This window comes from Lates calcarifer, linkage group LG7_1 (genome assembly GCF_001640805.2).
Source record: "Lates calcarifer isolate ASB-BC8 linkage group LG7_1, TLL_Latcal_v3, whole genome shotgun sequence".
NCBI classification, from domain to species: domain Eukaryota; kingdom Metazoa; phylum Chordata; class Actinopteri; family Centropomidae; genus Lates; species Lates calcarifer.
The window spans coordinates 19,992,668-20,018,731 of record NC_066839.1 but is presented as its reverse complement, the minus strand read 5'-3'; the positions used below and the strand labels follow the sequence as shown (position 1 = coordinate 20,018,731).

The window sequence follows — 26,064 nt, the reverse complement described above, 5'->3', positions numbered from 1 at the left end:
TGTCCATCACTTCCCCCTCAGGGCCTTGCCTGTTGATCTGAGGCCTCAGAGTTGTTACAATGTAAACTACAACATTCTACCTCTCTCCGTCCTCCCAGCTGACTCTACAGGAAGACAAACAGAAACACACACACACACACACACACACACACACACATTGTTTCATTGTTGTAATCTGGGTTGTAGGGTCAGTTTTGAAGGCCTCAGTATCTGATTCAGACCCAGGACTCTTAATTAACATGTAAACATGACCTCCACAACACTCCCACTTACCTCTACAGTCTAGTGTGTGAATGACAGATACACACATCCAGGTTGAATTCTGGCATCACTTTATACACCCCAGTGTACAGAGTTGTAGACAGATGTGCAGCTATGGGAATACAGGTAAAACTAACTTTCACAACTGTCCTTTGTGTAAATCCGGAGGTTCACAAGGCAGGAAGATATGCTCTGAAACAGTTAAGTTACACTGCTTTGTAAAATCCAACATTTAACTTTTTCTTTTGACACATTTCTACACTTTGAAGAGATCGTTTTGGGGATTATGTGGTAATTGTATTTTTTCTTTTCTTTTTTGTTTAATTTTATGTTGATTATAATGAAAGTTATCAGAAACTTAGCCTACTTTAGTGAGCTAATTGTGCAAAAAGACGTGGAACTGACAAAAAAGAATTATAATTCTAAACTGTTTCTTCCTCTTTTGTACATTTAATGGAAAAATCATAACTTGGTTTCAACTTTGCTGACAAAAATCATAGAGTGAGTTTAAAAAAGTGGAAAAAATTAGTATTCAACCAAACACCAAACAAAAACATTGATATGAGATGATGCTGCATGTTTTATGACATTTTTACATTCAGTGGCAATGATTCCATGGTTTCTTTCTTCCTACAAGATCTGTTACTGGCAGCTGTGACATGGTTAGAGAAGATAAATTCTGGTTGAGATACTGAGCACTTGGTTAAACTTGCACTGATTAATTTTTAGTCCGCTTGGGGGAAACACAACAATCTGTGAAAACACTGGATTGTTATCATGAAATATGTTTTTATATTTATAGAGTCCATTTTTCCCATATATTTCCCAGTAGGTCTACAGAGGAATGTTGAATTTGTCATTTAAAGTGCTTTTCACCAAGTTGTCTGATGGCTCTCTGAGATATTTTGATATCTGTAAGTCCATAATGTTTACTATTTTGAGGTGAATGGCTACATCCTGGGATGCAGGACTGCCACATCCTCTCTATCCATGTAAAGTGATAGAATGGTGGTTTTGGATCAGTTAACTGATTTCTGAAAAAGTTTAAATAAGGTTTTCAATAATGCTTCCTGTGACAGTGAGTGTGGCTCTTGTATGAATAACAACACAATAACACAATGGTGAGATTGTAAAGTGTTAATATAGAAACATTAATTAGTGTAACTTAAAAGGCAATCAGAACTAGACTTCTATGGCAAAATGTGGTGAGCACAGATATTTCTTTTCTACTGTCTTGAGCATAGCCTTTGCCCATTTTTTCCCTCAAGTCCATATTTAGCGCTGAGCCCTTAGCTGTTAGCAGATGGAGAGGAAGGACTTCATGTCTAAAGCTGTTTCTGAGCTAATGGCCAAGGACAAACAGCTCCTTAGACATAGTAGGAGAGTAACAGTATTTTTCAGCAATATGTGTGTGTCAGAGAGTGTGTGGGAGCTTGTGTGAGCTCTGCCAGCCTTGTGGTTAATGCAACAGTGTTGAAGGTCACCTCAGCGTCAAGGAGAGGAACATATCTTTGGTAATTAGCACTCCCACAGAGAGCCTGTGTGTAACCAAGCCACTGTACACTCACATGGGTATAGCTTACACACTAGTATGTCTTTACTTTTAAGGGCTTTCATTGACCAAATTCATTGTGTAACTCCTAACCATAACCCAATTCTTTAATCTAAGTAGTGCCTGGAAGAAATGTCAGTATAAAATTCAGGAAACACGCAGGCACACAGACACACACAATCTAGTCATTCAGTGGGACTTTCTTCACATAAATATGTTATTTAACTACAAGAAACAATAGTCAAAAAATTCCAATTTGAACTAGAAACCACAATCTCAGTGCTTTGAGAAAGGCAGAGTAAAACACCCAGCTGTACTAATATGTGGACAGGTTTTGCTACTTACTCTCTAGTAGAAATAATACCAACTAATTTTCGGATTTGAACCCTCTCAAGTCCCATGAGGTCTCTCTGTAGTTAGACTGACCATGGGTTATGCCGTATCGGTGAGCCAGGGGACCCTTAAAAAAAGTTTTTACCAGCCTTGTTAGTGTCTTTACAGGATGTCTCTGTGTGCCTGTTGAGGTGTGGATCAGAGCATGCTGCATGTGTGTTCCCAGACTGGGCTCACTTGGCCTCACTTCACTGCTGAGACTGGGCTCTTTTTCTTTTACCAGGTAGAATTTCCACAGTTGCTCCAGTTGTTCCATCAGCCACCCTTTCCGCTACCTGGGGAATTCTACATCTACCTGTTTTGGCACAGTGGCAGACACAACCATGACAAAAGTTAATGGACAATATAATTAAAATTAGACATGTAAAAGTTAGCGAAAGATTGTTGTTACAGAAGAAGAACTTTTAATTTCTGGTCTGCTACAGTACACAAACTTCAGTCTCCAGCATAAAACTCTGCATTGGCACTGAATGTTGGCCTAGGATGTAAATTGTGCATTGTTGTGAATGTAATTCCTAGAGATATTTGGCTGAGGCTGAAATAAATGGCTTTTGCTCCTGCTTGTCTAAAGCATTCAACACACCCATCACAATATGAAGAAAAATTTAGTTAAATCAACTACTATATACGTGAATATATACTATATACTACTGTATAATACTACAGTGATTCTTACCATTCAGTGCTAAATAACTCTGAGCTCTGAGAGAGTCACTTTACACACTCTCTCTCCTGATGCATTAAAGCAGGAAAGGGTTCCTACAGTAGAAATGGCAGTAAAGGCTGATTCTTCTATATCACTGGAGTCTTTGCCAGAGGCTGTGAAGGTACAAGTGCTCTTTAGAGATGGGTTCATTTGCACTCTTCTCCACCATTACAATGGAAGGGATTCTGAACCTTTCCTTTTTGATGGCATCATTTCAGTGTATTAAGCTCAGTTTTATTCTCTGAAATGTTCTGTGAGTGTATAACAGTTTGGTGTAGTAGGAATTTTTTAAAAAAAAAATACCTTGAATAAAAATAGTTGTACAGTGCTATATTCAAAAATTAACCTTAACTAGGCTAATTTCTATCCCTAATGCTACCCCCAAATCACCAACACTTAACACTTATTTACACTTCATGGGAATAGCGATGAGCGATCAGTGAGTGTCAAGACTGCTTAATTTACAGGTGAGACAACCATGAAACACTGAGAGGGATTCAATGTGCCACAGGCATCCTGGCATCTCAGAGGCACCTGCAGTCCTGTATATATATATTTTTAATTTATTTATTTAATTTAATTATTTTTCTGTTAGTCTCTAAGTATACAATAGGTATCACAGGAAAATACTAATACAAAAGTACTTTGTGAAGAAGGTTCATCTTGCCAACAATGGGGGATTTCTTTGGCTGCAGTTTCAAAGAGTGGGCTGTAAAACACCAGTGAATGTAATTTAGTGGATTCTAGGGATTCCACATTATAATAGAAAACACCAACTTGCACCTGCTACGATGCCCAATTTCATCCTTTTTTCTTCTTCATTTTGTGTTTTTGGTGTCATGAGGGGATTCATAATGGGCTCCCTTCTCTTGTATTAAAATTGAATCAGTCCACTCATGCCACTGCTCATCTAGAAGATACAATTTTATTAGAAAGAAGTTCTCAAAGAGCAAGATAAATATACAGTGTATATTAAACTAATACATTATTGGAATGGTTATTAACCAGGTTTTGTTCTTTGTTGTTTCTGGATTTTACCTGGGCCAGAAGCCTTCTAATGCTATCTTACTGCTTACGTTTAAATGGCTCAACACACATCTTACATGCTTTGACTGAACCTGTCATGAGTCAAAAAGGCCAGCTGACAGCAGGTCTGGCCTTGCAGAAATGCATTTTGGGAATGGGAGAGGGGGGTTGTGCAGGTGGTTCAGTTGCAGTTCAACTGACGGATGACATTAGCTGATGAACATTCAATATGTTTACATGCTTTACGTGAAAAATCTGGTTATGCAGAGAATGTGTTTGTCATGTCAAGAAAGTATGTTAACTCACTGTCATGTTGTCCTGTCTTCATGTTGTCTTGTGTCTTCCTGTTTTATTTTGATATCTTACTCTCCTCTCGTTTCAGGTCACTTGCCTCTTCCCCTCATGTGTTTCCCGCCTGTCTGATTGCTTGCCCCGCCCTGATTGTCTCCACCTGTTCCCCCTTACCTTGTGTCTATTTAGAGTCTGTGTCTCCCTTTGTCCTGTGCTAGTTCATCCTGTTCATTCGGAGAGCCAAGCCAGCCTGCACCTCGAGTTCCTGTCACGCCAAGTTTTTGATCCCTCTCTTGCCTTATTTATTTCATAGTTTTTGCCTCCTTGTGAGTGATCTTTTGTTTGCACTTTACCTAGTAGTATTTACCTCCTTGTGAGTGATCTTTTGTTTGCACTTTGTCTATTAAAGATTTGTTTATTTCGTACTTTGAGTTTGAGTTGTGCATTTGGGTTCACGTCCTAGTTCAGTTGTGACAGTGTTTCCATGCATTGTAGTAACCTGGTAACATGTTGCAGATCGGGAACCAGATTTCTCCCCTCCCATTATCTTGTGACTATGCTGTAATTATTTTAAGTGTATTTTAGTGATACTGCTAAGGTGTCCAATAAATTTGTCCAGTACATGGACAACCAAGGACCTGCAACATTAATTACATTTCTATTATCCCCATTTGTACTGGTGTTGAGTGCTATGAAAGCATATATTAGCATGCTAACATAATAAATGAAGATAGAAAACAAATGCAAATCAGTGTGTTAACATTGCCCTTGTAAGCATGTTAGTGTACTGATATGAGCATGTAGCCCAAAATATAGCTGTAATTTCCACTTGTGCCACCTATTGAAACTTCATCAGTACATGTTACACCACACTGTCAGAAATCTAAAAAATGAACTGCAGAGAAATTTTAAATGGCCCGAACCCCCAAACATCAGTGCACCCTCAAATAGAAACAGGGAGACAGTTGAGAAGGAGAGGCATGGGGGGCAGTGGGAGACAGTGGGATAAAAAAAAAAAGTTAAAAATATAAAAATACAGAAAGGGAAAAAAGGGTTAGAGAGGAAATGGGAAGAGCATGAGTGGTATGTGCAAAAATAGAGAGTGTGTAATAACTTTTCTGAGATGCATTCATAAATTCCAAGGTTTACAGACTGTAAATCCACAACTTCTGCTATCATTAGAGTAAATCAGCAGTACAAATTTGACAGAACAGTCAATGGACTTCTGAACTGTTGATATAGTAGTACTGTTTGACACACACAGGTGTTGGTTTCTAGTGTACACAAATGTGAAAGCAAATGAAATCATCTTCTTGTCTCCAGTGGTGTTGTGAGTAATGCAGTTTGACAGGCTGGCCATCTGAAGCACACAGGACACTGACAGACTGCCCATCCAGCTCTGCAGGATGGCTCAATTGCACATGTCAAGGCCCATAATGCTTAGCTGCATCTGCCACCCCTACCCTCTTCTATCCCTCTCTGTGTCTGAGGATAAAGGGATCACAAGGAAGTACAGTGAAAGAGGCTGAAGGACGTACAGCGAAAGCAAAAAAAAAAAAAAAAAAAAAATTAGTAGTGGAAGACAGAAGTTTTTGTGATAATGTGAAAAACACGACTGCAGCTCCCTGAGGAGTGTTCAGATGGCATTAGACTCGAGAGGTGTTTTGGGGACAAAGTGGCTGAGTCAGTCAACAGGACTCAAAATACTGGAAAAGTTGACTCAGTGTTTCTTAAAGACAGTCACAAGGCCAGACACTGTTCCCAGTGTTTTAGTGTTATATCAGGATAAACAACTGACTGCAGACATTTCTGAAGGAGCAAAAATGCTGGAACTTAATACCATCCTTAGGATTATCTGTGTCTTAAAATTAACTGAATGATGTTGCGACCTTGAGTCAAAGTTAAACAAGTGGAGCTAATGGAATTCATTAAAACTATTCACTGATAGAGAGCATCTACCATCTACCATGGTAGTACCAGCCTATGGATACCAGTCCACCAGTAGTGATCAACCTGCCAATCTGTTAATCACAAAGCATTTTAGTTAGAGGGTAAATTTATTCATTCAGTCAGAATCAGTAGATGATGTATTATATTTGTTGAATTGACCTTATACATTTCATCAGTAAGGAAGAGGTTCAGCTCTGCTGTTTTGCCTTTCAACAGAAGTGGGCATGTGTCACATTGTGTATGTTGACAGCTGCTGCTTGTGTTTGCTTTGTGTCTACATTGTAGAAAATATCTGACCAGTTTTAGAAGGTGAGGGAGGAACCCCTTGGAAGAAAATTAGAGGCTTTCCTTTACAGCAGTCCGACAAACATCACCACCATTTACATAGAAGTGTAAATTAGATCAGTTCTCCTGCACAGCCCTGGAATCTTGTGTTGATATATATTTCTTCAAAAACTTCTAATGTACTTTACTTAATAACTTCTATCATCATACTGATAAGTTTGTGTCAAAGCTAACTTTTAACACCAGATATTGTCTTTCTAATCTGATATCTGTGCAACAAGGTTGTGGAACAGCCATGGTTAAAAGAAACAACAATGACAAGTGGCAGGCACCATGTCAAAGTTTTGTCGAATCATACACTCACCACAACCAACTCCCAATGCAGACTCTGTCACTCTTTATACAATGTCACTGGACTTCCTTCTGGACTCCTTTACTCAGTCTGACATTAAAACCCAACTATACATTGTAATAAGCTGCTTGCACAGATGAACTGTGGGGTCATTTTATAGGGTTAGTCTATATCTGTGTGTAGAAAGCTGGAATACCTTGTTGAGTTTGGTTGGATTGGAAACCCTAAAAAGTCCCAGGCCTTGGTGTCACATGAAAGAAAATCACTGACCTAGTAAAACTATAGCTCTCCTGTGTCCCCTGTCAGTCCACCCTACAAAAGTTGACTCTGTTCTATATTCAGTTTGGAAAACCATATGTTTGAAGTCAAGATGAGTCACAGAGCCTATGTCTGCTGGGCGTTCACATAGAGAAAATAGCAATATGCATCACTGAGCTTCAGTCCCATACAGGGTGAGATTAGAATTGGCTCCCTTGCTGTGAAAAGTTGAGGAAACAGAATTTTACAGACAAACCTCAGGTTCTAGGCGGCTGAGCACAGTGTGCCAGAGCCGCAGGACAAGAGCTCAGTGTCATTTCACAGCTTTAAGAGGACTGCGAGATGCTGGCAAGGATTTGGGGAAGAGAACAGAAACAGAGGGTGGTGAGAGGAGGAGGAGGGAGGGGGCGTATCCAAATACACCACTGCCAGTCTGTGCACATCCACACATGATGAAGAGCCAAAAGGTCAGCCGTGTGTGCCTGGTTTAATTATGATGAAATATATGGCAGTGATGTGGACAGCACCCAGGTGCATACTGGGAAGAATCTGTCACCAATCTGTCACCGCCTGTCTGCCACAGCTCCGACTCAGACTCGCTCACCTGCTTGTACACACACACCTCCTCTCTCTGTCACAGTCACACAGTCGCATTAAAACTATTCTCTCACAGTCAGATTAAGGCCTACAGTAAAAAATGTAGTTTACTGCACATGAAACCTATTAGCATTTTTTTTAGTAAACAATTAGGCCAGAAGGTTAATGTCCCTGGTTTAAATTAGCAAAGATAAGAATTACTTTAAGAAAACAGATTGTGTTGAAATGTAAGGTACATTTATCCAAGCAGTGTACATAAGTACAACTTAGGTACTTTCCTCAAGTTATTATGCAACTTTATACATCTACTCTACTCCTCTCACTCACTCACTCCTACAGATTCATATACTGATTCATATGCTGCTTACATATACTGCTTAACAGTATGTACAGTAGTTAACATTAATACTACATTAACTACATTGACTAAATACTACATACACTTAACTGCATTGAGGATAATGATCTAATGATATAATGTGTGATAATATGACACTGACAGAAGAAGGTTGATACTCTAAGTATATTTTGCACATTTTATATCTGTGCTATCAAACTAAGCTTTTGATTGCAAGTCTTTTAATGGATTGTTCACTGTCATGTTGCTAGTTTTACTTCAGTAAAGGGGAGAAGATTACAAATGGCGAACAAATGACATTGTAAAGCTCTTAAAGGCAAAGTTGGGATTTGTGATTTGTGGTTATATAAATGCAGTTGTTTTCATTTGACTTGAGCCACACTGTGGCTGAGTAAAATATGTAGTTTACATTCACTCTACAGCACTGTGTGTTCTGTGACTGCACTGTGTGTGTGTGTGTTTAATGGCTTCTCTGTTGCCTGATTTACTCATGTATGATGTTTAAGAAAATCTTTTTTCCAATAAGGTGGATATAGTATCTAAGTTTTGGTAATGTAATGTACATATGGACATGTGGGCGTTCTTTATAACTAGAAAAACTCTGATACATGATACATGGTGTGGCTATTGACTGTGCTACTGACACCCATAGACCAGATCAAGATCATGGCACCAGGTACAGAAATCACCTGAGAATTGTCTGCGTTGGTGATAAGGTAATATTGATGGAGCATCAAGCACTGAAAGTCAAATCTAACCTCCTTCATCCCATGTTCCCTTGTGCTGATTAGATTTGAGCATCATATATGAACAAGTATGAGAAATGGAGAAATTGATTTTAAAATACTTTATTTCATAAACGATATCTAAATGTAACTTGTTTGGTCACATACACAGTAAGGATAGAAAATGCTTGACTTAGAATAAGAGAAAACAACAAGAACTGGGCATTCCTATCTGCTCCTTGAGTTTCAGCTTATAAAGTGAGCTCACTGAGTGAGGATGATGGTGAAGATCTATAGAGTGGCCTGGTGGTTAGAAAAGTGTGCTACACATGGAAACTGGCGGTTCAAGCACCTGTGCTGCCAAAGTGTCTGTGAGCAAGACGCTGAGTTCCTTACAGCCACAGGGATGCCATAACCAACCTCTAACCTGTATGTGGAGGGGAACTTTATGTGTTGGAATCATCATCATGAGTTTATTATTTGCATCATCTGCTACAGTTGCTCTTCAATCAATCATGGAGAAAGACAGATTAATGCTAGGCACCTTCCCTATCCTCTGCTTTCTTTACGACTCATTCTGCCTCACCATGGTGTGGTTATATGAGAAAATAATATTTTCTTTAAGATAGAGCATGGAGGCAGGCCATCATTATCTCACAAATAGACATAAATAAATCAATCTAAATACTGAAAAGACAACAGTTTGGTCCATGATGTAAATAGAGCTAGAAAAGATTCACATTGTCTCCCCATCTTCAAACAGGGCTGTATAGTTCTTTACATGTTGGAAGACCTTCACCTGTGTGGCTAGACTATCATAAATTATCTCTAATATATAGCCAAATATTGCGAATATTGTGCAAGATCAAAGACACTATTTGTGCAAAGAATGTGTGCTCCTCTACTAAAAAAGCTTCCGACAGGTTTTGTTTTTTACTTCAGTTTGAGTTTTAGAAAAGTTTCCCACAATAGAACAACACTAGGACAACACTAAGAAGGCATTTGCTGTATAGAATACCTTTGCTGTAGATCAATTAGAAATGCCTTTTGTTAAAGAATACACCAAAATGCACACGTCACAAAAGCCATTCACATAATGTTAGAAAGAAAAATCCACAGGCCATGGACTGTATGTGACGTCTGTGGGAGAATAAAGAGAACACTCCGCCCTGGTGCTTCCTCCAGAGCTGGTTTCTCTTTTCTGTACAACGTGATCCGTCCATCCACTCGTCTATCCATCCCTCGTCTTTTGACTCACCAGTGAAGCTACGGTTGGCGAGGCGTCGACGAGGGGCGACTGAGGGTTCGGTGAGTGGTGCTGGGCTGGACAGTGCTTCACCTTGCTGTGCCTGAGACAAACTGTGCAAACGCTACTGTGCTCCTCATCCTCTGAGCTAGCAGCACTGCTACTGTACAGTGAGTATCGTACCACTCCAGAGGAATGTGTGTTTATGTGTGTGTGTGTGTGTGTGTGTGGTACAAACGTTGGCCAGGCAGTGATTAACTTGGGTCTCGCTATGACCAATCAAACTGTAAGCAGCTGATCTAGTCTTCAGTTTTTATATACAGTCGAGCATAAAACATGTCCCTTCTTCTTTGGGGGGGTGGGGGTGGGGGGAGGGCAGAGCAGAGAGAAAGCCTCCGTCGCCGACATGTTCATTGTTTGGCTTCACAGCAAAAAACATGTATTTCCTATCGTCTTTACTTTTCAATTTCCTGTCGCTCAATTCTAGACTGACACAACAGCAGTCTGTGTATCCAGAGGCTTTTCTATCTCTGCAGTTGCTGATAAATCAGTTGTTATGAGGTAACCAAGGAGTAGATCATACTGTAACACAAGAGAAGACACACAAAACAGGAAGTGAGTCGAGGCAGGAGGTGACAAAGTAAAAATTACATAACGATTCAAATATCAAATGGGCCCAGTTGAAGCCTTAAGATAAAGCACTCAAGCACTGTGTGTGTGTGTGTGTGTGTGTGTGTGTGTGTGTGTTTTCAACATTTCATTGATCCATAGTTAGTTTTCTTGCTGATTCATCTCAATACTGCTGTCTCAGCTGCTCGCACATTTAATGGGGAGTGTGTTGTTTGTGTACTTGAAAGATGGGAACTCAGAAATGGTCTTATTTATCTGAAGTTTCTGACAGCAAGCTTTTATATGTGATGTCCCTTGAAGCCTCTCTGTCATGATCTGCATTATTCATACTAGTTCTGTGTTCACATACACAGTTTGTTTTCCAAAGGCTGATTTATGTTTTGCCATTAAGATGATGAGGAACTGTACCTACAATATATCGCTGTGTCAAAGATCCCACTATGCACCTTAATGATCCACATAGAATTGGTAGAATTGTAGCAACAATGGCTCAAAGCAAGACAATGTAACTTTTGAAAGAAGAAAAAGCACTGTTTATATACAATAATAGTAATTTACAATGAAACACACTCTTGCTTGATTCAGTATGGTATGACCGGTAGCTTATGTTGGCTAATAGTAGCAAACACTGGCAGACCTTAGATAGATATTGCTCTGAAACTAACATTACTGAGACAGATTGCTGTGTTTCATCATCTGTCCATTTCCAAGTTCACACAAAACATCAGCACACAGCACAAATAACCGTTAGTACTGACTGTTCACGTCTGTGCACATGCCCATCTGCTGCCCATGCCTGTTTTAATCTTAAGGTCGTTTTTTGACGATAATAGCAGTGTTGCCACCATAACGTCACAAGTCATTATAAACGTTTGAAGTTCTGCATCTACTACTCAGCACAGTCTTAACAATACGGTGCAAATTGTGGTGCAACTTTGCATCATATGAAGTAAGGGCTTTAATTTTGCGCATGGAGCAAGCACTTAGGGCATGGCCAAACCTACTTTTATGAGTTTAATGGCAAAAAAAGAAGGTTGCATGCATACAAGGGTTTGTACTTAGTCTCTTAATTAATCATGGTGTATTTTGGTGTAACATGCAATAACCAATCAGAATGCAGGTGCACTTCCACCTTGGCCGAATGCTATTACACTAGTAGATTTGCCAGCTTCTTCTGCCAGCTGATCTCTCCACACCCATGCTGCTTCTGGTGTGTCTGGGTTCACTGGCATCAGAACATGCAGTTCAGCATAAAGCAACACACCCCCACCAACACAACCTCTTGTGTTTTTTACAAATACAGAACTGTTTTAGGTCTGAAGACATGGTTACTCTACCTATTGCTATTTAGTCCATATGCAAAAGTTACATTGTTTTGGTTTAAGTCTGATGTTGCAAAATCCTACAGTAGAGGAAGCAGTGGTCCCTCACTACTTCCTCCATAGATCTACAGCTTCTTTACAAAGCAAGCAAAGGGAAGCTCTCTTAAGGTGCTCAGATCAAAGCTGTTTTTTTCTCTCTCAGCCAATCAATAAATAAGTGAGTCAATAAGTGAGTAAATGCTAAAGTGTCTGTAGCAAGCATAGGAACAAATAAGTTAAAATAAGCAGCTTTTTTACTCATGTTAACAGTAATTTACATGCAATATTTCTCAGTTTTAATAATAATGACATTGTTGAGCCCTTACAGGCAGTTCACACTAAATGCACTAAGATCTGTATCTGGAATTAGAAGAACTTAATACTGTTGATTTTAGGAAAATACAGTAAAATTTGTGACAAAACATTTGACTTCAGACCTGTTCAAGTAAAATAATTAACATGTAAAACTGCTACGATAAATCTCTTTCCACCTGTAACACTTTCTTTCTACACTTAATATCAAAATTTTACATTTTTAGGTTTTTTACCATGACCTAAAAATGTAAAACAACAATCCTTCCTGGCATGTTTGCACTTTTTAATTGAATTTCCTTAAAAGACTGCAGCTGTGGAAAACTTGCAGCTGAATGCAAAATAAAAAGCAAAGGCTGATGAGCATCATGTAATGCAATGAGCATGTACAAAAGAAGCTGTAAAACACACATTGCTGCAAAGTGGAAAGGTGATTTCACCACAGTAATGTTTTTTTTCATCATGTAAACCTTCAGTCCCAGTGTCTTCAAAATGCACATGTGATTATTTGACCAGAAACAAAGTTATCTGTGACAATTACCTGAAAAAGAGGATAATAAATGATCGCATGAAACAACAACAACAAAAATCACAGATCAGGAAATCAACACTTGTTTTCACTGAGCTGTGACTTGACAAGAACAGATTGGTATCTTGCTAACAGTGAATAATGATTCCACATTTTTGTATTTTCTCTCAGAGGCCTCTGAGCTGACGGGAGACGGATCGGCCGGTCTCTCCTCAGGGACTTGACATCCTTCCATTAAAATCTTTGAGAACCAGAGGCAGACTGTTCAGAATATTCTGTCAGTGTCCAGACTGGTGTGTGGAATTGTAACGTTCCACAGCTTGAGTGAAACAGCACTCCTTTAGACTGTAATATGTGGTAAATGTCAAGCCTACAGTCAATAGAAATTCATATCTCTTGACTAGTATCTTCATGCCACTGGAAAAAAGACATTTTAAAATGAAGCCACTGTCATCACATCAGTGAATACAAACTATGTTTTCTAGTGTTGCTTTATGTTATCAGTTATGTGATTTTGTGAGACTATTTAGAGAGTGGATATCTGGAACTTTGGTCAAAAATAATAGAAACTGGTAGGAGGCCGAGCCGCTCCAAAACTGGACCTGAGCCTGGGCAGAAAAAGAGGAAAGAGTTGAGCACCTGTGGACAGGAGAGAACTGGACACATGAAAATATAAACACACACCCCTCCTCTCTCTCTGCTCACAGATGTGTTACACTATGAGCCACACTCACACACACACACACACACTCCTCTATGTCCCTGATGCTACATCAGGCCTTAGGTTATTTGCAGACATGAGGATCAAACCACCAACCTTCCCATTAGTGGATGACCCCACTGTACCACCTGAGCCACGGCTGCTGTATAATGAGTAATTAGCTTTAATAGGTAACTTTATGAGGGCTACTGTATGCATCCTATAGAAGGGAGAGGTGTGTATGTGATACATTTATTCAGATGATTTGATGTGAATGTTACCCTTTTAACATGTCAGTGAGTGTGTTGTGTTTGTGTGTGTGTGTGTGTGTGTGTGTGTGTGTGTGTGTGTGTGTGTGTGTGTTTGTTTTTTATCTGAGTAGGTAGGAAGCTTCGCTATATATCATCTATGGAGAGCTGGATAAAGGAGACAGGTTAGATTCCTGTGTATGTCATGTATCCGCTGTATATGGTATGTGAATTGTTTCACTTTGATTTGAACATAAACCTACTGTCTTACCCGTCTTTTCACAGTTGCATGTGTTCAACTTCTATTTAAGTATATATTCTGTTGTTAGAAAACATTATGGTACGGTGACACCCTTGCCAAGAGGTGTGTAGTGTTTATGTGCTGTATGTGTTGGGCTGCTCTGGGTCAAACTCCAGGGCTGCTTCTCCATCCCTGCTGAGAACTGGCTTCATCATTAGTGCAATGACTTGTAGCTCTTTAAATTACAGCTCCTTCACTTTCGCAGCCTAATTACACATTAACTAAACATAATGTATGCTAAAATATGACTTGTTACATGAGATACTGCAACAGAAAGATATACTCAGACATAGGGCTGCATGAGTATAGAGAGATTATAATTAGATATTGTAATAATAGGATTTCACTGCTATAGATTTTCATTTCTATTTATCACACTGTAATGATTTTAAGACAACAACAACTGTAATAGTAATAATAATTATAATAATAATACTTTTCAAAACCCTTTGTAATATTTTCATGTTCATCTATAGCCAAGAGGAAGAGAATCAATAATAAAACCCTGTATTTGTTTAATTTTGTAAGTCCAGTTGGGTTGGATGCTGTTCAAGTGTTACCAGCCATTAGACAAAGAACCGTATTATAAATGTATCCAAGTCCTAGTAAGTCCCATGATGAGTAGAGCAAATGGGAGGTGAATTAGTGCTGAACACGTGTTCCTTCACAAAACACCATCTTACACAGGAACATCATGTGTTAATGAGGTAACATCCAATTATTGTACCTCCAATTAGAGTGCAGTGCAGCCTTGCATGGAATATGTGAGGTGAAACACACAAAGGAAAGCAAATCAATTTCCTTTACCTGTTATGTAACCAATACATATATATTCACATAAAGTCAACAAAGCTGTGTGTTTGTTCGATGAATTTTGATTATCCTGGAGCAGGTTCCTGATCTCTACACATTGGTAATATTCTGATGTTGAGAATTTGTTACAACATTCTTTAGATTTAATAATTTATCATTTATTAATCAAGCTATTACTGTTTCTTATGACTCAGTGCCGCATGGTTTATGTGATTTACAAATTATTTCCAAAACCAGACTTGAATCAATACCACTGGTTATTAAAATATCACCATGCAAAAAACATTTTCTAATTACAATGGTCCACAGTACAATAACTGCCAGTGAACCAGTGAAAACCCAATACATAATGATAATGCTAAAATTACACACATTTCCATTATGTTTCTATATGTTCCCTATATTAAGGATTTCTCTCATAATTTATAGAAAGGCATAGTCTATTTCCTGCCTGTTTGTTATACATGTTATATTAAACTCTCTCTTTAAGTGACAATTCAATTCAATTCAATTTTATATACACGAATCACAACAAAAGTCATCTCAAGGCAGTTTTCATGTAGAGCAGGTCTAGACCGTACTCAACAAATCCCACCATGACAGATCTCACTTATATTGAGCTTTCAACATCTGTCAGGTTAATGAGTTGAGGTTAACCCCTTGTGTGAGTGCTTGTGTGTATGTGTGTGAGCAGATAGAAAGGCCAGATTTTCATGCAAGAGACATGGAAAGTGGGAAGAACAACAAGCACCATAAAAGGTTTGACCTGTAAAAATACAGCGAGATAGCACGCAGGTAGCAGCATCCAAAAGCATGCTAGGAGGCCAGTATTTTAGACTACAGGGTAAAAACCAAGCTGAGAACATACAGAAGCCTGGATTCATCTTATCAAGAGGAGGAGAAGTATTAGAGATTGGAGTGTATCATATTACACACAGCATCAGCATTCGGGAGGAGAAAGGGAAGAGACAGGTTGGAGGGTAAAGGTCAAAGGTCACATTCTGAAAGGGACTCCAGTCAGGCAGGGTGTCATAATAATCCAGTGTCAGGAGGGGCTACTGCTGAAGAGAGTGAGATACATGTATATTAACTTTCTACTCAATTACAATATTTCTAATTGTTGATTTATATTTGAAGTTGTACATTAATTTATTTAAATGAACAAAATCAGAAGCCATTTCTGAAATATACAGTATAAGATTGCTGAATTCCCTTTGAGCTTCTGTGCCCAGATGGACAAAATCAGGAGTTATAGAGTAATTCCAGTGGATCATCTGCACCGGATAAGCTCCAGTGAGCAACCAAAAAGGATTTTAAATCACCCATCACCCAGGTGTGGAGCTAAGTGCTCAGGTGCAGTGTGTTTTTGTCTGTTTGTCTGTGAGGGCATGCACAATTTCATTATGTGCATACATGGGATTTTGTGCCTGTATGTGTGTGTGTGTGTGTGTGTGTGTGTGTGTGTGTGTGTGTGTGTGTGTGTGTGTGTGCCTGTGAGATTTATTGTGAGGATGTGAAGGATCTTTAGGTCACAGATGCAGGCGAGTGGTGCTGGAGAGTGTTTGGTTTTGGGGAGCAGTGAAAAACAAGGGTCGGTGTCATAAGGCAAGAAAACATAAACAAGCCCCATAGAGCAGGTTTCAGGGCATTTCACTTCCAATTCAACCAGGCCTATATATTCATGAAAACAACTTTTGTCTAAAGTGACCATCACTATGAGAGTTCACTTCCTAAATTGATTATTGGTTTTTATATGTATTATTCAATACAGTAGTTAGAGCTGCAGACGCCTTTTAGATGAATGACAAAAAGACTTCAATCAAATTCCAGTCTTGACAAAGTAATATGCCAGTTTTCCATAACCTGGTTTATGTAGGACCACATGTGCATTGGGTTATTGATAATTAATTGTACAATAAAAGTTGGCAAATGTATTAAAGCTTATTTTTAGTGTACAATTACTTATCAATTGCTGAAATAATTTCTTTTTTCTTTTCATTTTTTTAAATCATACGTAGTTCCCATAATCAAACCACGGCTTGAATTGAACTTGATGGAACGGAAGTGAATGAGCCATCACCCTGCTTTGTAGAGAGGTACCTCACTACTTCTGCTGCTGCTGCTGCTGCTGCTGTCACTGGTCTGTAAAACATCACATCAATCCAACATGAACTACAGCAGGAGAGGATGGAGTGAGATGGAGAAGCAAGATGATGTAAATTCAAGATGAATGCTCAGTTTACAGCCAGTGTCTGCAGCTGTACAAAAACACACTATCCACTACCAGCTTCTCAAGAAATTAAATAGAGTGAAACATTCTAATAATAATAATGTTAATTAATAATCATTAACAAGCCCCACTGTGTTTTTGCAGTGGTTACATGACTATTGGCCCTTATTATAAAGTTGCACCCTTCTTGGTGCCTTCTCTCAGAGACAGATCATATCAGTCATTTTTCATGTCTGAGCCCATTAACTACCAAATACATACTTTACATACTGTTGACATTTTGCACAGTTATCTTTACAGTTTGTTAAAGTACATGTATGTAATATAAAATACAACTGGATTTGAATATTTGCTGAAGGAAATGCAAACATCTGAGATTCCAAACTTAAGTATCTAAAGTATATATGCTGTAAGTTATGGGCTAAAACACATAAAACCACCAGGTCCTTCAATGTCACCTATTAAGTGTCTTGTTTGTTGAATCTACAACACATATAACTCAGCGTTATCCACTGACTGATGTGTATGAAAATGGATGAAATGTGAGCATAAATCTGTAAATCAATTACCATTTTTCTTTTTCTGCTAATTTCTGCCTCTATATCATGCCAGGAGGGAGCACACTATAGTCTTAATGTCTTTGTAGCATAATGTATTGTTTGGACGATACAATCACCAGCATTTGGAAATTTAAAGATATAAGATTCTTTATCATAATCCATGATAATATTAGTATCATGATATCTGTAACAGAACTAACCAAAAGCAGCACTTCATCTCCCTGGCATATCTCAATTTCAGATATATTATCATTAACTGTGGAGATGCTACTTTTATCAAGAAAAAAACAAATACATCAAAAAATATCTTGTGTTTTAGGAAAAGTCCAACACTCACTATCAGTGCTCATGATGTTGCTTTTCTACCTGCGTGGTATTGCTGTGATAAACATATTAACAGCATATTTTTGACAACATACCTAATGGCTATTAAAAGGACATATCAATAGCACATTTGCCTACAAGAATGATACCCAACAGCATGTGTTAAATGTTTAATCACAGAATTATCACATACATAGAAGAACAACTCCATGTTAAAGTTGCAATCCTTTTTTGTGTAATGAAATAATTTGTCATCAAAAAATAAAAAAAATCATCTTTGCTCTGCACTACTACTGGCTGCTAAAAAGGAGCCAAGTCAAAGTAGAATCTGTAACTGACAGGGCTCCACAAAAATCTAAAGCTGATATTTAAGCTAAAAGTCATATAGCCACAACAGTCATGGACGGTATATTAAAAACTAATGGCAAACTTAGCCCCTATACAAATCAAGTGAATTTATGAAACACTGTGGTGGCCATATGGAAGGTTGTGAGGTCAAATTTTCTTCAAAGAAATGCTATTCTATCTCAACTCACTATCCTAGAATAAAAGGTCAAAAAATATAAGGATTGTACCTTTAAGTGTTTCCATTGATAAGATCTATTAGAGGGATATTTCCAGGTTCCACACACTGCAGCACCCACATGACATATGGAACAAGAATCCGGAGTGATTAATAACAGCATTATTAGACATGGACAGAAACATTGAGTGCATTGTCATCATTCAACAGCAGAACAGTTAGCAAAAACATTGGTAAACATCAGCTATATGTCAAAATCAATGAACAATCTAATTAAGATACTCTAAAATACTAGCCATATAAGTGTGTGCTTAAAACACTGAGTAATGACCATTTTAGCCAGAAGGAAGCAGTTTTATCCTTCTGCTATCCATCTCATCATTATGATGGTGCTTGTCAATGAAGTAAAGAATCAAATTCTCTTAACATCACATGCGTTAGCAGCAGTGGTCCTACAAGTAAAAATCATCAGCCCTAACAAACCTACACATGAAAGAACTTGCATGTGATTGCCAGAGAAATGGTTACTTTATTCAGTGATTTGCACTCACATTGCTTCACACTGTGGAAGGATATAAAGCTAAATGAGCATGTGACAGAAACAGCAAATGAGAAATTTTCAGAATGAGGTGTGTTCATTTTCACAGTTTCCTTGTTTTACACTTTTACTGTTTCCCTTCAAAAACAGGTCTAATGCTTTTTTTTAAAAAAGTAACTTCAGTTCAATTTCATTGTTTGTTTTTTCTCTGGCTGTTGCAATCAGATTAGTGTAATCTCTTTACTTGTAATCCAGTTATCTCCCACACCAGTTGCCATGTGCTCACCAGTAGAGATAGTAGAAGAAGGAGAGGACGAAGAAGGACAGCTTGCACCAGGCTTCCTTCAGGCAGAACTTGAGCGTGTCGCCGTTCATCACGGACGCCGGGTCGTAGAGCAGCTCCTTAGTGTCCGTTGGGGAATGGAAGTACCTACCACAGGGGGGCAAAGACCACACCGCGGGTAGTTGACCCGTTCGAGACCCCAGGAGGGGGGTGGGGGGAGGGGGAAGGAGGCGGAGGAGATGACGGGAGGAAATGAGAGAAGAAAATAGTATGGAGAAAGATGGCATGATGAGTTACGGGGTACACCATCATGCAGCAGACGTGGGTGAAGCAGTAGTTGAATATGCTTGTGGTTAATCGACTGTTTGCTAAACTCCTTCTCCAGCCTATCAAGCTTTGGGTTTCTCAACATGCAGTGTTTATGGGGCTATAATAAGAGAGATGTTTGGTGAGTGTTTTTTTTTTTTTTTTTTTTTTTTTTTTGTCGTTTCCAAGACCAAAAATGCAAGAGTAAAGGTGTAAGAACTGATCAAAACGAGTTTTTATCTGCTGCAAACATTAGCATGCCAGACTACATTCATATTTACGGTAGTGACCTAGCATTACTTCCAAGGCTAATCACACATCATCATCATCATCAGCCAGTCCTGCAGTAGGATCGCATTACATTGGAACTAGCATCCCTGCACTGACAATCCTGTCAAACACAGGATCAGATTCAAGTTTTTTTGTACTTGTTTTTAAAGCCATACATGGGTTTGCAAACCCTGCACATTTCAGAACTTCTCTGCTCCTACTCTGACTCCTGGCCTCTTAGATCCTCAGAACAGTTGTTCTTAGCTGTTCCATGCTCAAAGGCTAGCGGTTAAGGGAGATCGCGCCTTTGCTGTGGTAGCTCCGAAAGCTTTGGAATAGCTTTCTGAACTGATAATTTTTACAACATAACTTAAGACGTACATATTTTTCAATGGCCTTTGGCTGCTCTTAGTGGTCTTAGTGTTTGCAGAACTCTAACCTCCATCTTGTTTAGAGGTAAAGTAAGTTTTTCTATCCAAACAGTGTCATGTTGCAATAATATACCAGTAAGATCCTGTATTTTTCCTTATCATAATGTAATACTAACTAGGTTGCTTGCAACACAAGAAAACTGCTGCTCCTTATTTCTTAGCACCATTTGTGACCTCAGCACTCTGTACATTATTCAGTCAATGCTTTGCTTATGCAACCTTAGAGGACAAATCAATATGTTGCTCTCTACTTGTTAACCAGCAGTGGGTTGTATCTTCAAAGTTACTGTTGTGATCCCACAGATATCTGTCGTTCATGCCACAATGACAGGCTGGGGGCGATCTGGCCACTGTGCTAACTCAACAAAGAAGAGGAGCAGAGTATAGGGGCACGGTCTGTGGATTGTCATGGGACAAAATTTTTTAGCATTATTGACTTCGAACTGACAAAAATAACTTTGACACAATAATAGGCAAGAGTGATGTTTGATTTTTTTTTCCCTTTGCACAGTAGCCCTGTCTGTGGACTGTACAGGGTGCACAAATGGAGCTACTTATTTTCATGTCTTTTACAGGACTCATCAACTAGTGAGGATGTTGACTTCTTACCCAGGACATGTAGTTTAGCCTCTGTCTTGTAGAATGTGTTTTGTGCGTATCCATCAAATGCATATTTTAGACCCTTTAAGGGGCATTTAGAAACCTGATTTGTCTGAAATCCAGGATGTGTTGTTTCAAAACAAACACAAAACATTCTACAAGACAGAGCTAAACTACATGTGAATTTCAGATGTATGGAAGGGTGTCAGCAAACAGTTTGTTGGGGAAAAGGAGTAATTGGTGTGACTTATCTTGTGGCACAAATTGTCAAAATTACCAACAAGATAAAAAAAAGTGTGATTAAATATTTGGATATTCAAGTATATTTTCACCCAGGTCTGTTATGTGGTTCCACAGGTATCACTGGTGGGGTTTATTCTAAGTTTGTAAATCCAGTCAGCTCAGTAAGTGAATCACAACTCCAACCTCTGTGCATAAAAATGAACATGATCATTTTCAGTTAAACTGTATAATGAATTTTCAATGAAACGTTTTCTCCCGTTTTAAATTGTAGTCATTTATCAGCTGCTGACTGATTTAAAAGCTGAAGAGAAAATCCACCCTATAAGAGAATCTGCATGTAATATTACTAAGCTCTTAGCATAATCAATATTTGTAAACACAAACAGCTCTCTCTCTCTCTCTCTCTCTCTCTCTCTCTTTCTTTCTCTCAAGGCTTTGTCAGATGAATATGAGCCATGTCACCAAAACACAAAACCTGTTGGTGATTAATAGCAGAGCGGTGCTGGGGAATTGTCAGATGTTTCCAGGAGCATTTATATTCCGGTGAGACTTATTTCAGTGGGGCTGTTAGAATTATGAGATCGAGTTGCTCTGAGAAGACACAAAGAGAGAACTGCAACTGCTGTCTGTTGCTTTTTGAGAAAGCTGTTTGAGTACTGATACATAATGACCTCATTGCTTGTTTTATAGGGTGAAATTTGCCTTTAAAGGACCCCAGAGTTGATACAAATGAACAGATTCTGTAACAATGGATAACTGTATATTAATGTAACAGACCAGTTGCATTAAGATAAGTTAGTTTCTTCACTCATTTAAACATTCAAATGATGTTTTGTGGGGTTTCATGGAGAATGAAGTCCAACCAGGGAGCTGCCATCATAATGCATGTGGCCTGTTCTGTCATAACCCAGGTGAACAGAAGGATTATGCATGTCAATATTGAATGTTAATTAATGTATACTTGTTGTTCATGACTGTGAAATGACTGTACATCTGGTTGTCGTAAATTAATGTACATTCACATTTCTGTCGGTCAATATATGACTCATGCATGTGTGAAATATTCAATGCACTGGAAAATGCATCTTGATGTATTCTGAGTGTGACATTACTCTTGTAATGAGTCACTGAACATCATTCCCATGTATTTCTACGACATTCACATGCATAAATGACTGATGATGGGGTAAAGGTTAGCCAATAGTTACAATACAATTCTGTTACATACAGTTAGCTAATAAGATGCCATTAATGATAAGTTACACTATTCCCCTGAGCAGAGTGAAGAGATGAGACAACAGGAAAACTGTCATTTGACACACATGTCCCGCTATATGTCAGAGAGGCATGAACACATTTTCTGGAGTAGGTTACACAAAACTCAAACACTTGCGTGCGCACACACACACACACACACACTGTGAAAAGGATTCAGCTGGCCACAGAAGCATTTTAAGAAACCACATAGTCAGGCTTTCTTGAAATTTCCCATCCCACCCCCACATTCACATATTGTGAGAGATTTCACTCTGGCAACAATTACACTATTTTTTAAATAAAAAGGAAATGTTTTTCATGAATGGAGCAGTCAGTAGTAAGTTACATAATTTTCTATCATTTATATAATGAAGAATTCTCCACTGAGGCCAGGCACATAGTTCATCTGCATGTGACTCTGTCACACTTTTAGCCACTTTTCACATCAGGGTTGGTCTGTACACCAAACTATCATACAAGTCACTGAGGGCCCAGACTCATTACTGTAAAGGATAACTCAGACAAATGACATTCAGCAGCAACATGTCTTTCCAGACACATTGTCTGTGTCACTCTTAGACTGTGGGGGCTCTGGAGGATGTTAACATGATGTATGATGTTTTCATGGATTCAGTGAGTTGAGTTCAGTGGGCCACAACTTGAGCCCTGTATCTTTAGCCAACATTTATGTATATTTAGACAGTTTGGCATCATTAAAAATGTGCATAATTTGGAGAAGTTTCTGTTTGCAATGTACTCACAGAAAACATAAAAATGTGATGGTTGTCAGGGAAGTTCCAGAGATGTAAAGCACATAGGTATTCAATGATTTCTAAGCAGATCTTGTGTATCATGTCTATGTGTTAAAATTTGACTGAGTTGTGACTATAAGAAGGAGTGCAGTTCGGCTTGCCAAATTCAAATAGGTAACTTGTTTATGTCTAATGTTTTTAGAACACCAGCACGTACCTGTCCCATTTCACCTCACATCTCTCCTGCTTTATATCTCCGCCTCTCCTATCTCCCACACACCCTATGGGCTGCCCACTTCACAGACTGAAAACCTCTGATCTACAGTTGACATGGAAAACTTGCAAAACATGCAAAATACATGTTGGTCATTCTGAAACAATATATCGCCTGAAACACACAGCCATGTCCTATGTTATTAATTTGTGTGTTTTCCATGTTGCAAAGTAGCTTTTACATTCCTTGGACTTGGACTAGACCTGTATGAGAATAACAGACTTTCTAGAGTAACCATGATATTATTTCATACTTTCTTTAAAAATTTCTAATCCTATTTAGTATTCTGGCAGATCATCTCAGGCTCTGACAGATAGCTCCTGCCATCTTCAGGTCTTTCCTAAAATGTTCTGTGGGGTTTAAGGTTGGTCTTTAGCTGGGCCTGTCAAGAACAGTGGGATACTTGTCCCAAAGCCACACCAGCATCTCAGTCTCTCAGAGTCCTTCTCTCACAGTTGGGGTCTGAATATTTTCTTATTAGTGAGTCCTCTCAGTGAGCCATTTATGACAACTGGTTTCCCTGGCAACAAGTCATCCCTATACACAAGTTTGAATTGACTTACTACTCAAAATGAATGCTATTAGTGTGAGAATAACAGATTTTCCAGAGTAACCAGGACGTTATTTCTCAAAAAAAAACCCAAAATGTTTTCAGGTGTCATTTTTAAATGCCATGAGCAAAGATGTCAGATTAACAGCAGTCTGGCTGCTGTTAATCTGTAAACTCAGAGCAACAAAGCATCACAGAGACATACACATGAGTGAAAAGATATGCATTCACACTCATACACACCATGCCATATATGGCTGTGATCATACAGCATGTATCCATGAAACTCTATGTTCATTCTGTACAGCTCCCCTATCACTGTCTCCCTGCATGCCTCCCTCTCTCACTCTCCTCTGAATCACCTTGTCCATATTAGATCTCTCCCCTATTCACTCACTCGCTTTCTCTCTCTCTGCATCATCCCGCCTCCTGCTACTCCTTCCCTCATTGTCCACCATCCTCCATCTCTGTCTTGCCCTCTCTTCCTTTCCTTGCCGTCTAATCTCTCAGCTGTGCAGGAAGCAGCATCTGTAGCTGGTGGGCATCTGGCACAGTCTCCAATTAATGAGATAGCAAGACGTTTTTTCCTCTCTCTGGCTGTCTTCTCCTCTCCACTCAGTCTGCAACTCCAACCAGCTGAGCACACGAGCTTAAAACCAATCAGGCTGCCAGCAGTCTACATCCAACCCGCAGCCAGCAGGAAGAACAGCAACAAAGACAAAAAGAGATACAGAAGGAGCAGCAAAAGAAATCTGAAGATCACTGGTTGGTGACCTATTTTTCAGACAAGGCCTTTCAGGGCCTCTGGGATGTCTACATCACTGATATACTTGCTTTAACCACACACTTCCCTCAGATTATTGTCCTCAGAAATGCTACACATCCACAAGATATAATTAAACACATGAATGGTGAGGGCGGTATATTGTGATGGGCAAGTAAGATCAGCAAAAAGACGGAACAAAGAACTGCAACATGTGCTTGTAGAAACCAAAGGAGTCAACACTGCAGCTTTCTCAGCTATTATCCTAAATGATAAGGCCGACAATACCTTATAAATTTAATTTTCTCAACAAATCCCATGAACAAACCAATAACAATGATGTGTTAGTCCCACAACTACCCTGTCTGTACCAAGCCCATCCATTCCTGCTGAAGACATAGTTTCATAAATACATCATTCATGTGTTTTGAAAGGACTTTTTAATAACTTCAATGCCAACATTTTAACAGATTCCACCTGGTCCAGAAGCTGTCAGACCTGCACTAATGAGCTCCCTTTTGGAACCCCCAAAATATAGTAAAACTAGCGCCCCAACACACACACACATACAGCCAAAGCGATGGATTGGATAGTTACCTCCATGTGTTGTAGAAGAGCAGGGGGATGTTGAGGCCCACGGTCAGCCACTCCTGGGCACACAGGAACATGATACAGAAGAGCCCATGGATGGAGTACTCTGGTAGCACCAACTGCAGGAGAAGGAGACAGCAGCAGGAAGAAGAGGAGGATTAGTCAGAGAGAAGAAGATCAGTGTTACTGTATGCAAATATTGCATGAATGGCATTTGCTCTAATATAAGAACTACGTAAATGAACCAGAACTATATTCAACTAAAGGGCACTTAGTTAGCAGATGCCACATTATCATTTTAATGCCCACAGGTGTAAGAAAACACATCAGGCATCATTAGCATTCAAATCCTCAGCCTAGCCTGTATTTAGCCACAGAAATCTGTCTATGTGCATGCATTCCAAATGGCTAAATGCCCCCATCTAGATTATGGAGAGCTTAGCCTCGCAATGGGCAGCACACACTGATGGCAGGGTTCCATCATTATCATAACTGGAGGGCTCGGCCCCTTCAAATGCAGGAAGCAAGACCACCTCCTGGCAAACAGTGACGATGAGAATATGTGTGAGAGTCCTCACTACCAATATCTGCCAATCCCACCCCCACCCACACCCCCCTTAAGCAACAAGGTTCCCTTTTGTTCTCAAAAGTAAAAAGTTGAGAGAAGTTAAAAGA

The 26,064-nt window shown here is 39.1% G+C and overlaps 2 protein-coding genes across 5 annotated transcripts in view; both read right to left on the bottom strand.

The window, feature by feature from the left end:
- slc5a6a (solute carrier family 5 member 6a) overlaps positions 1–26,064 on the bottom strand; it is a 558,624-nt gene that overhangs the window by 120,924 nt on the left and 411,636 nt on the right. The gene's annotated exons all lie outside the window — the stretch shown is intronic.
- cnih3 (cornichon family AMPA receptor auxiliary protein 3) overlaps positions 8,862–26,064 on the bottom strand; it is a 65,791-nt gene continuing 48,588 nt past the window's right edge. Inside the window, exons 4-7 of one of the 3 annotated variants that reach the window (XM_051072044.1) lie at positions 25,396–25,508; positions 19,356–19,499; positions 18,584–18,639; positions 8,862–10,582 (exon numbers count right to left, since the gene is read on the bottom strand). In XM_051072044.1, the coding sequence (XP_050928001.1) occupies positions 18,612–18,639; positions 19,356–19,499; positions 25,396–25,508 (285 nt within the window). In that variant the 3' untranslated portion in view covers positions 8,862–10,582; positions 18,584–18,611. Of the gene's footprint in view, positions 10,583–18,033; positions 18,640–19,355; positions 19,500–25,395; positions 25,509–26,064 lie in introns of those variants that run through there. The other 2 variants (XM_051072043.1, XM_051072045.1) reach the window with 2 other exon arrangements.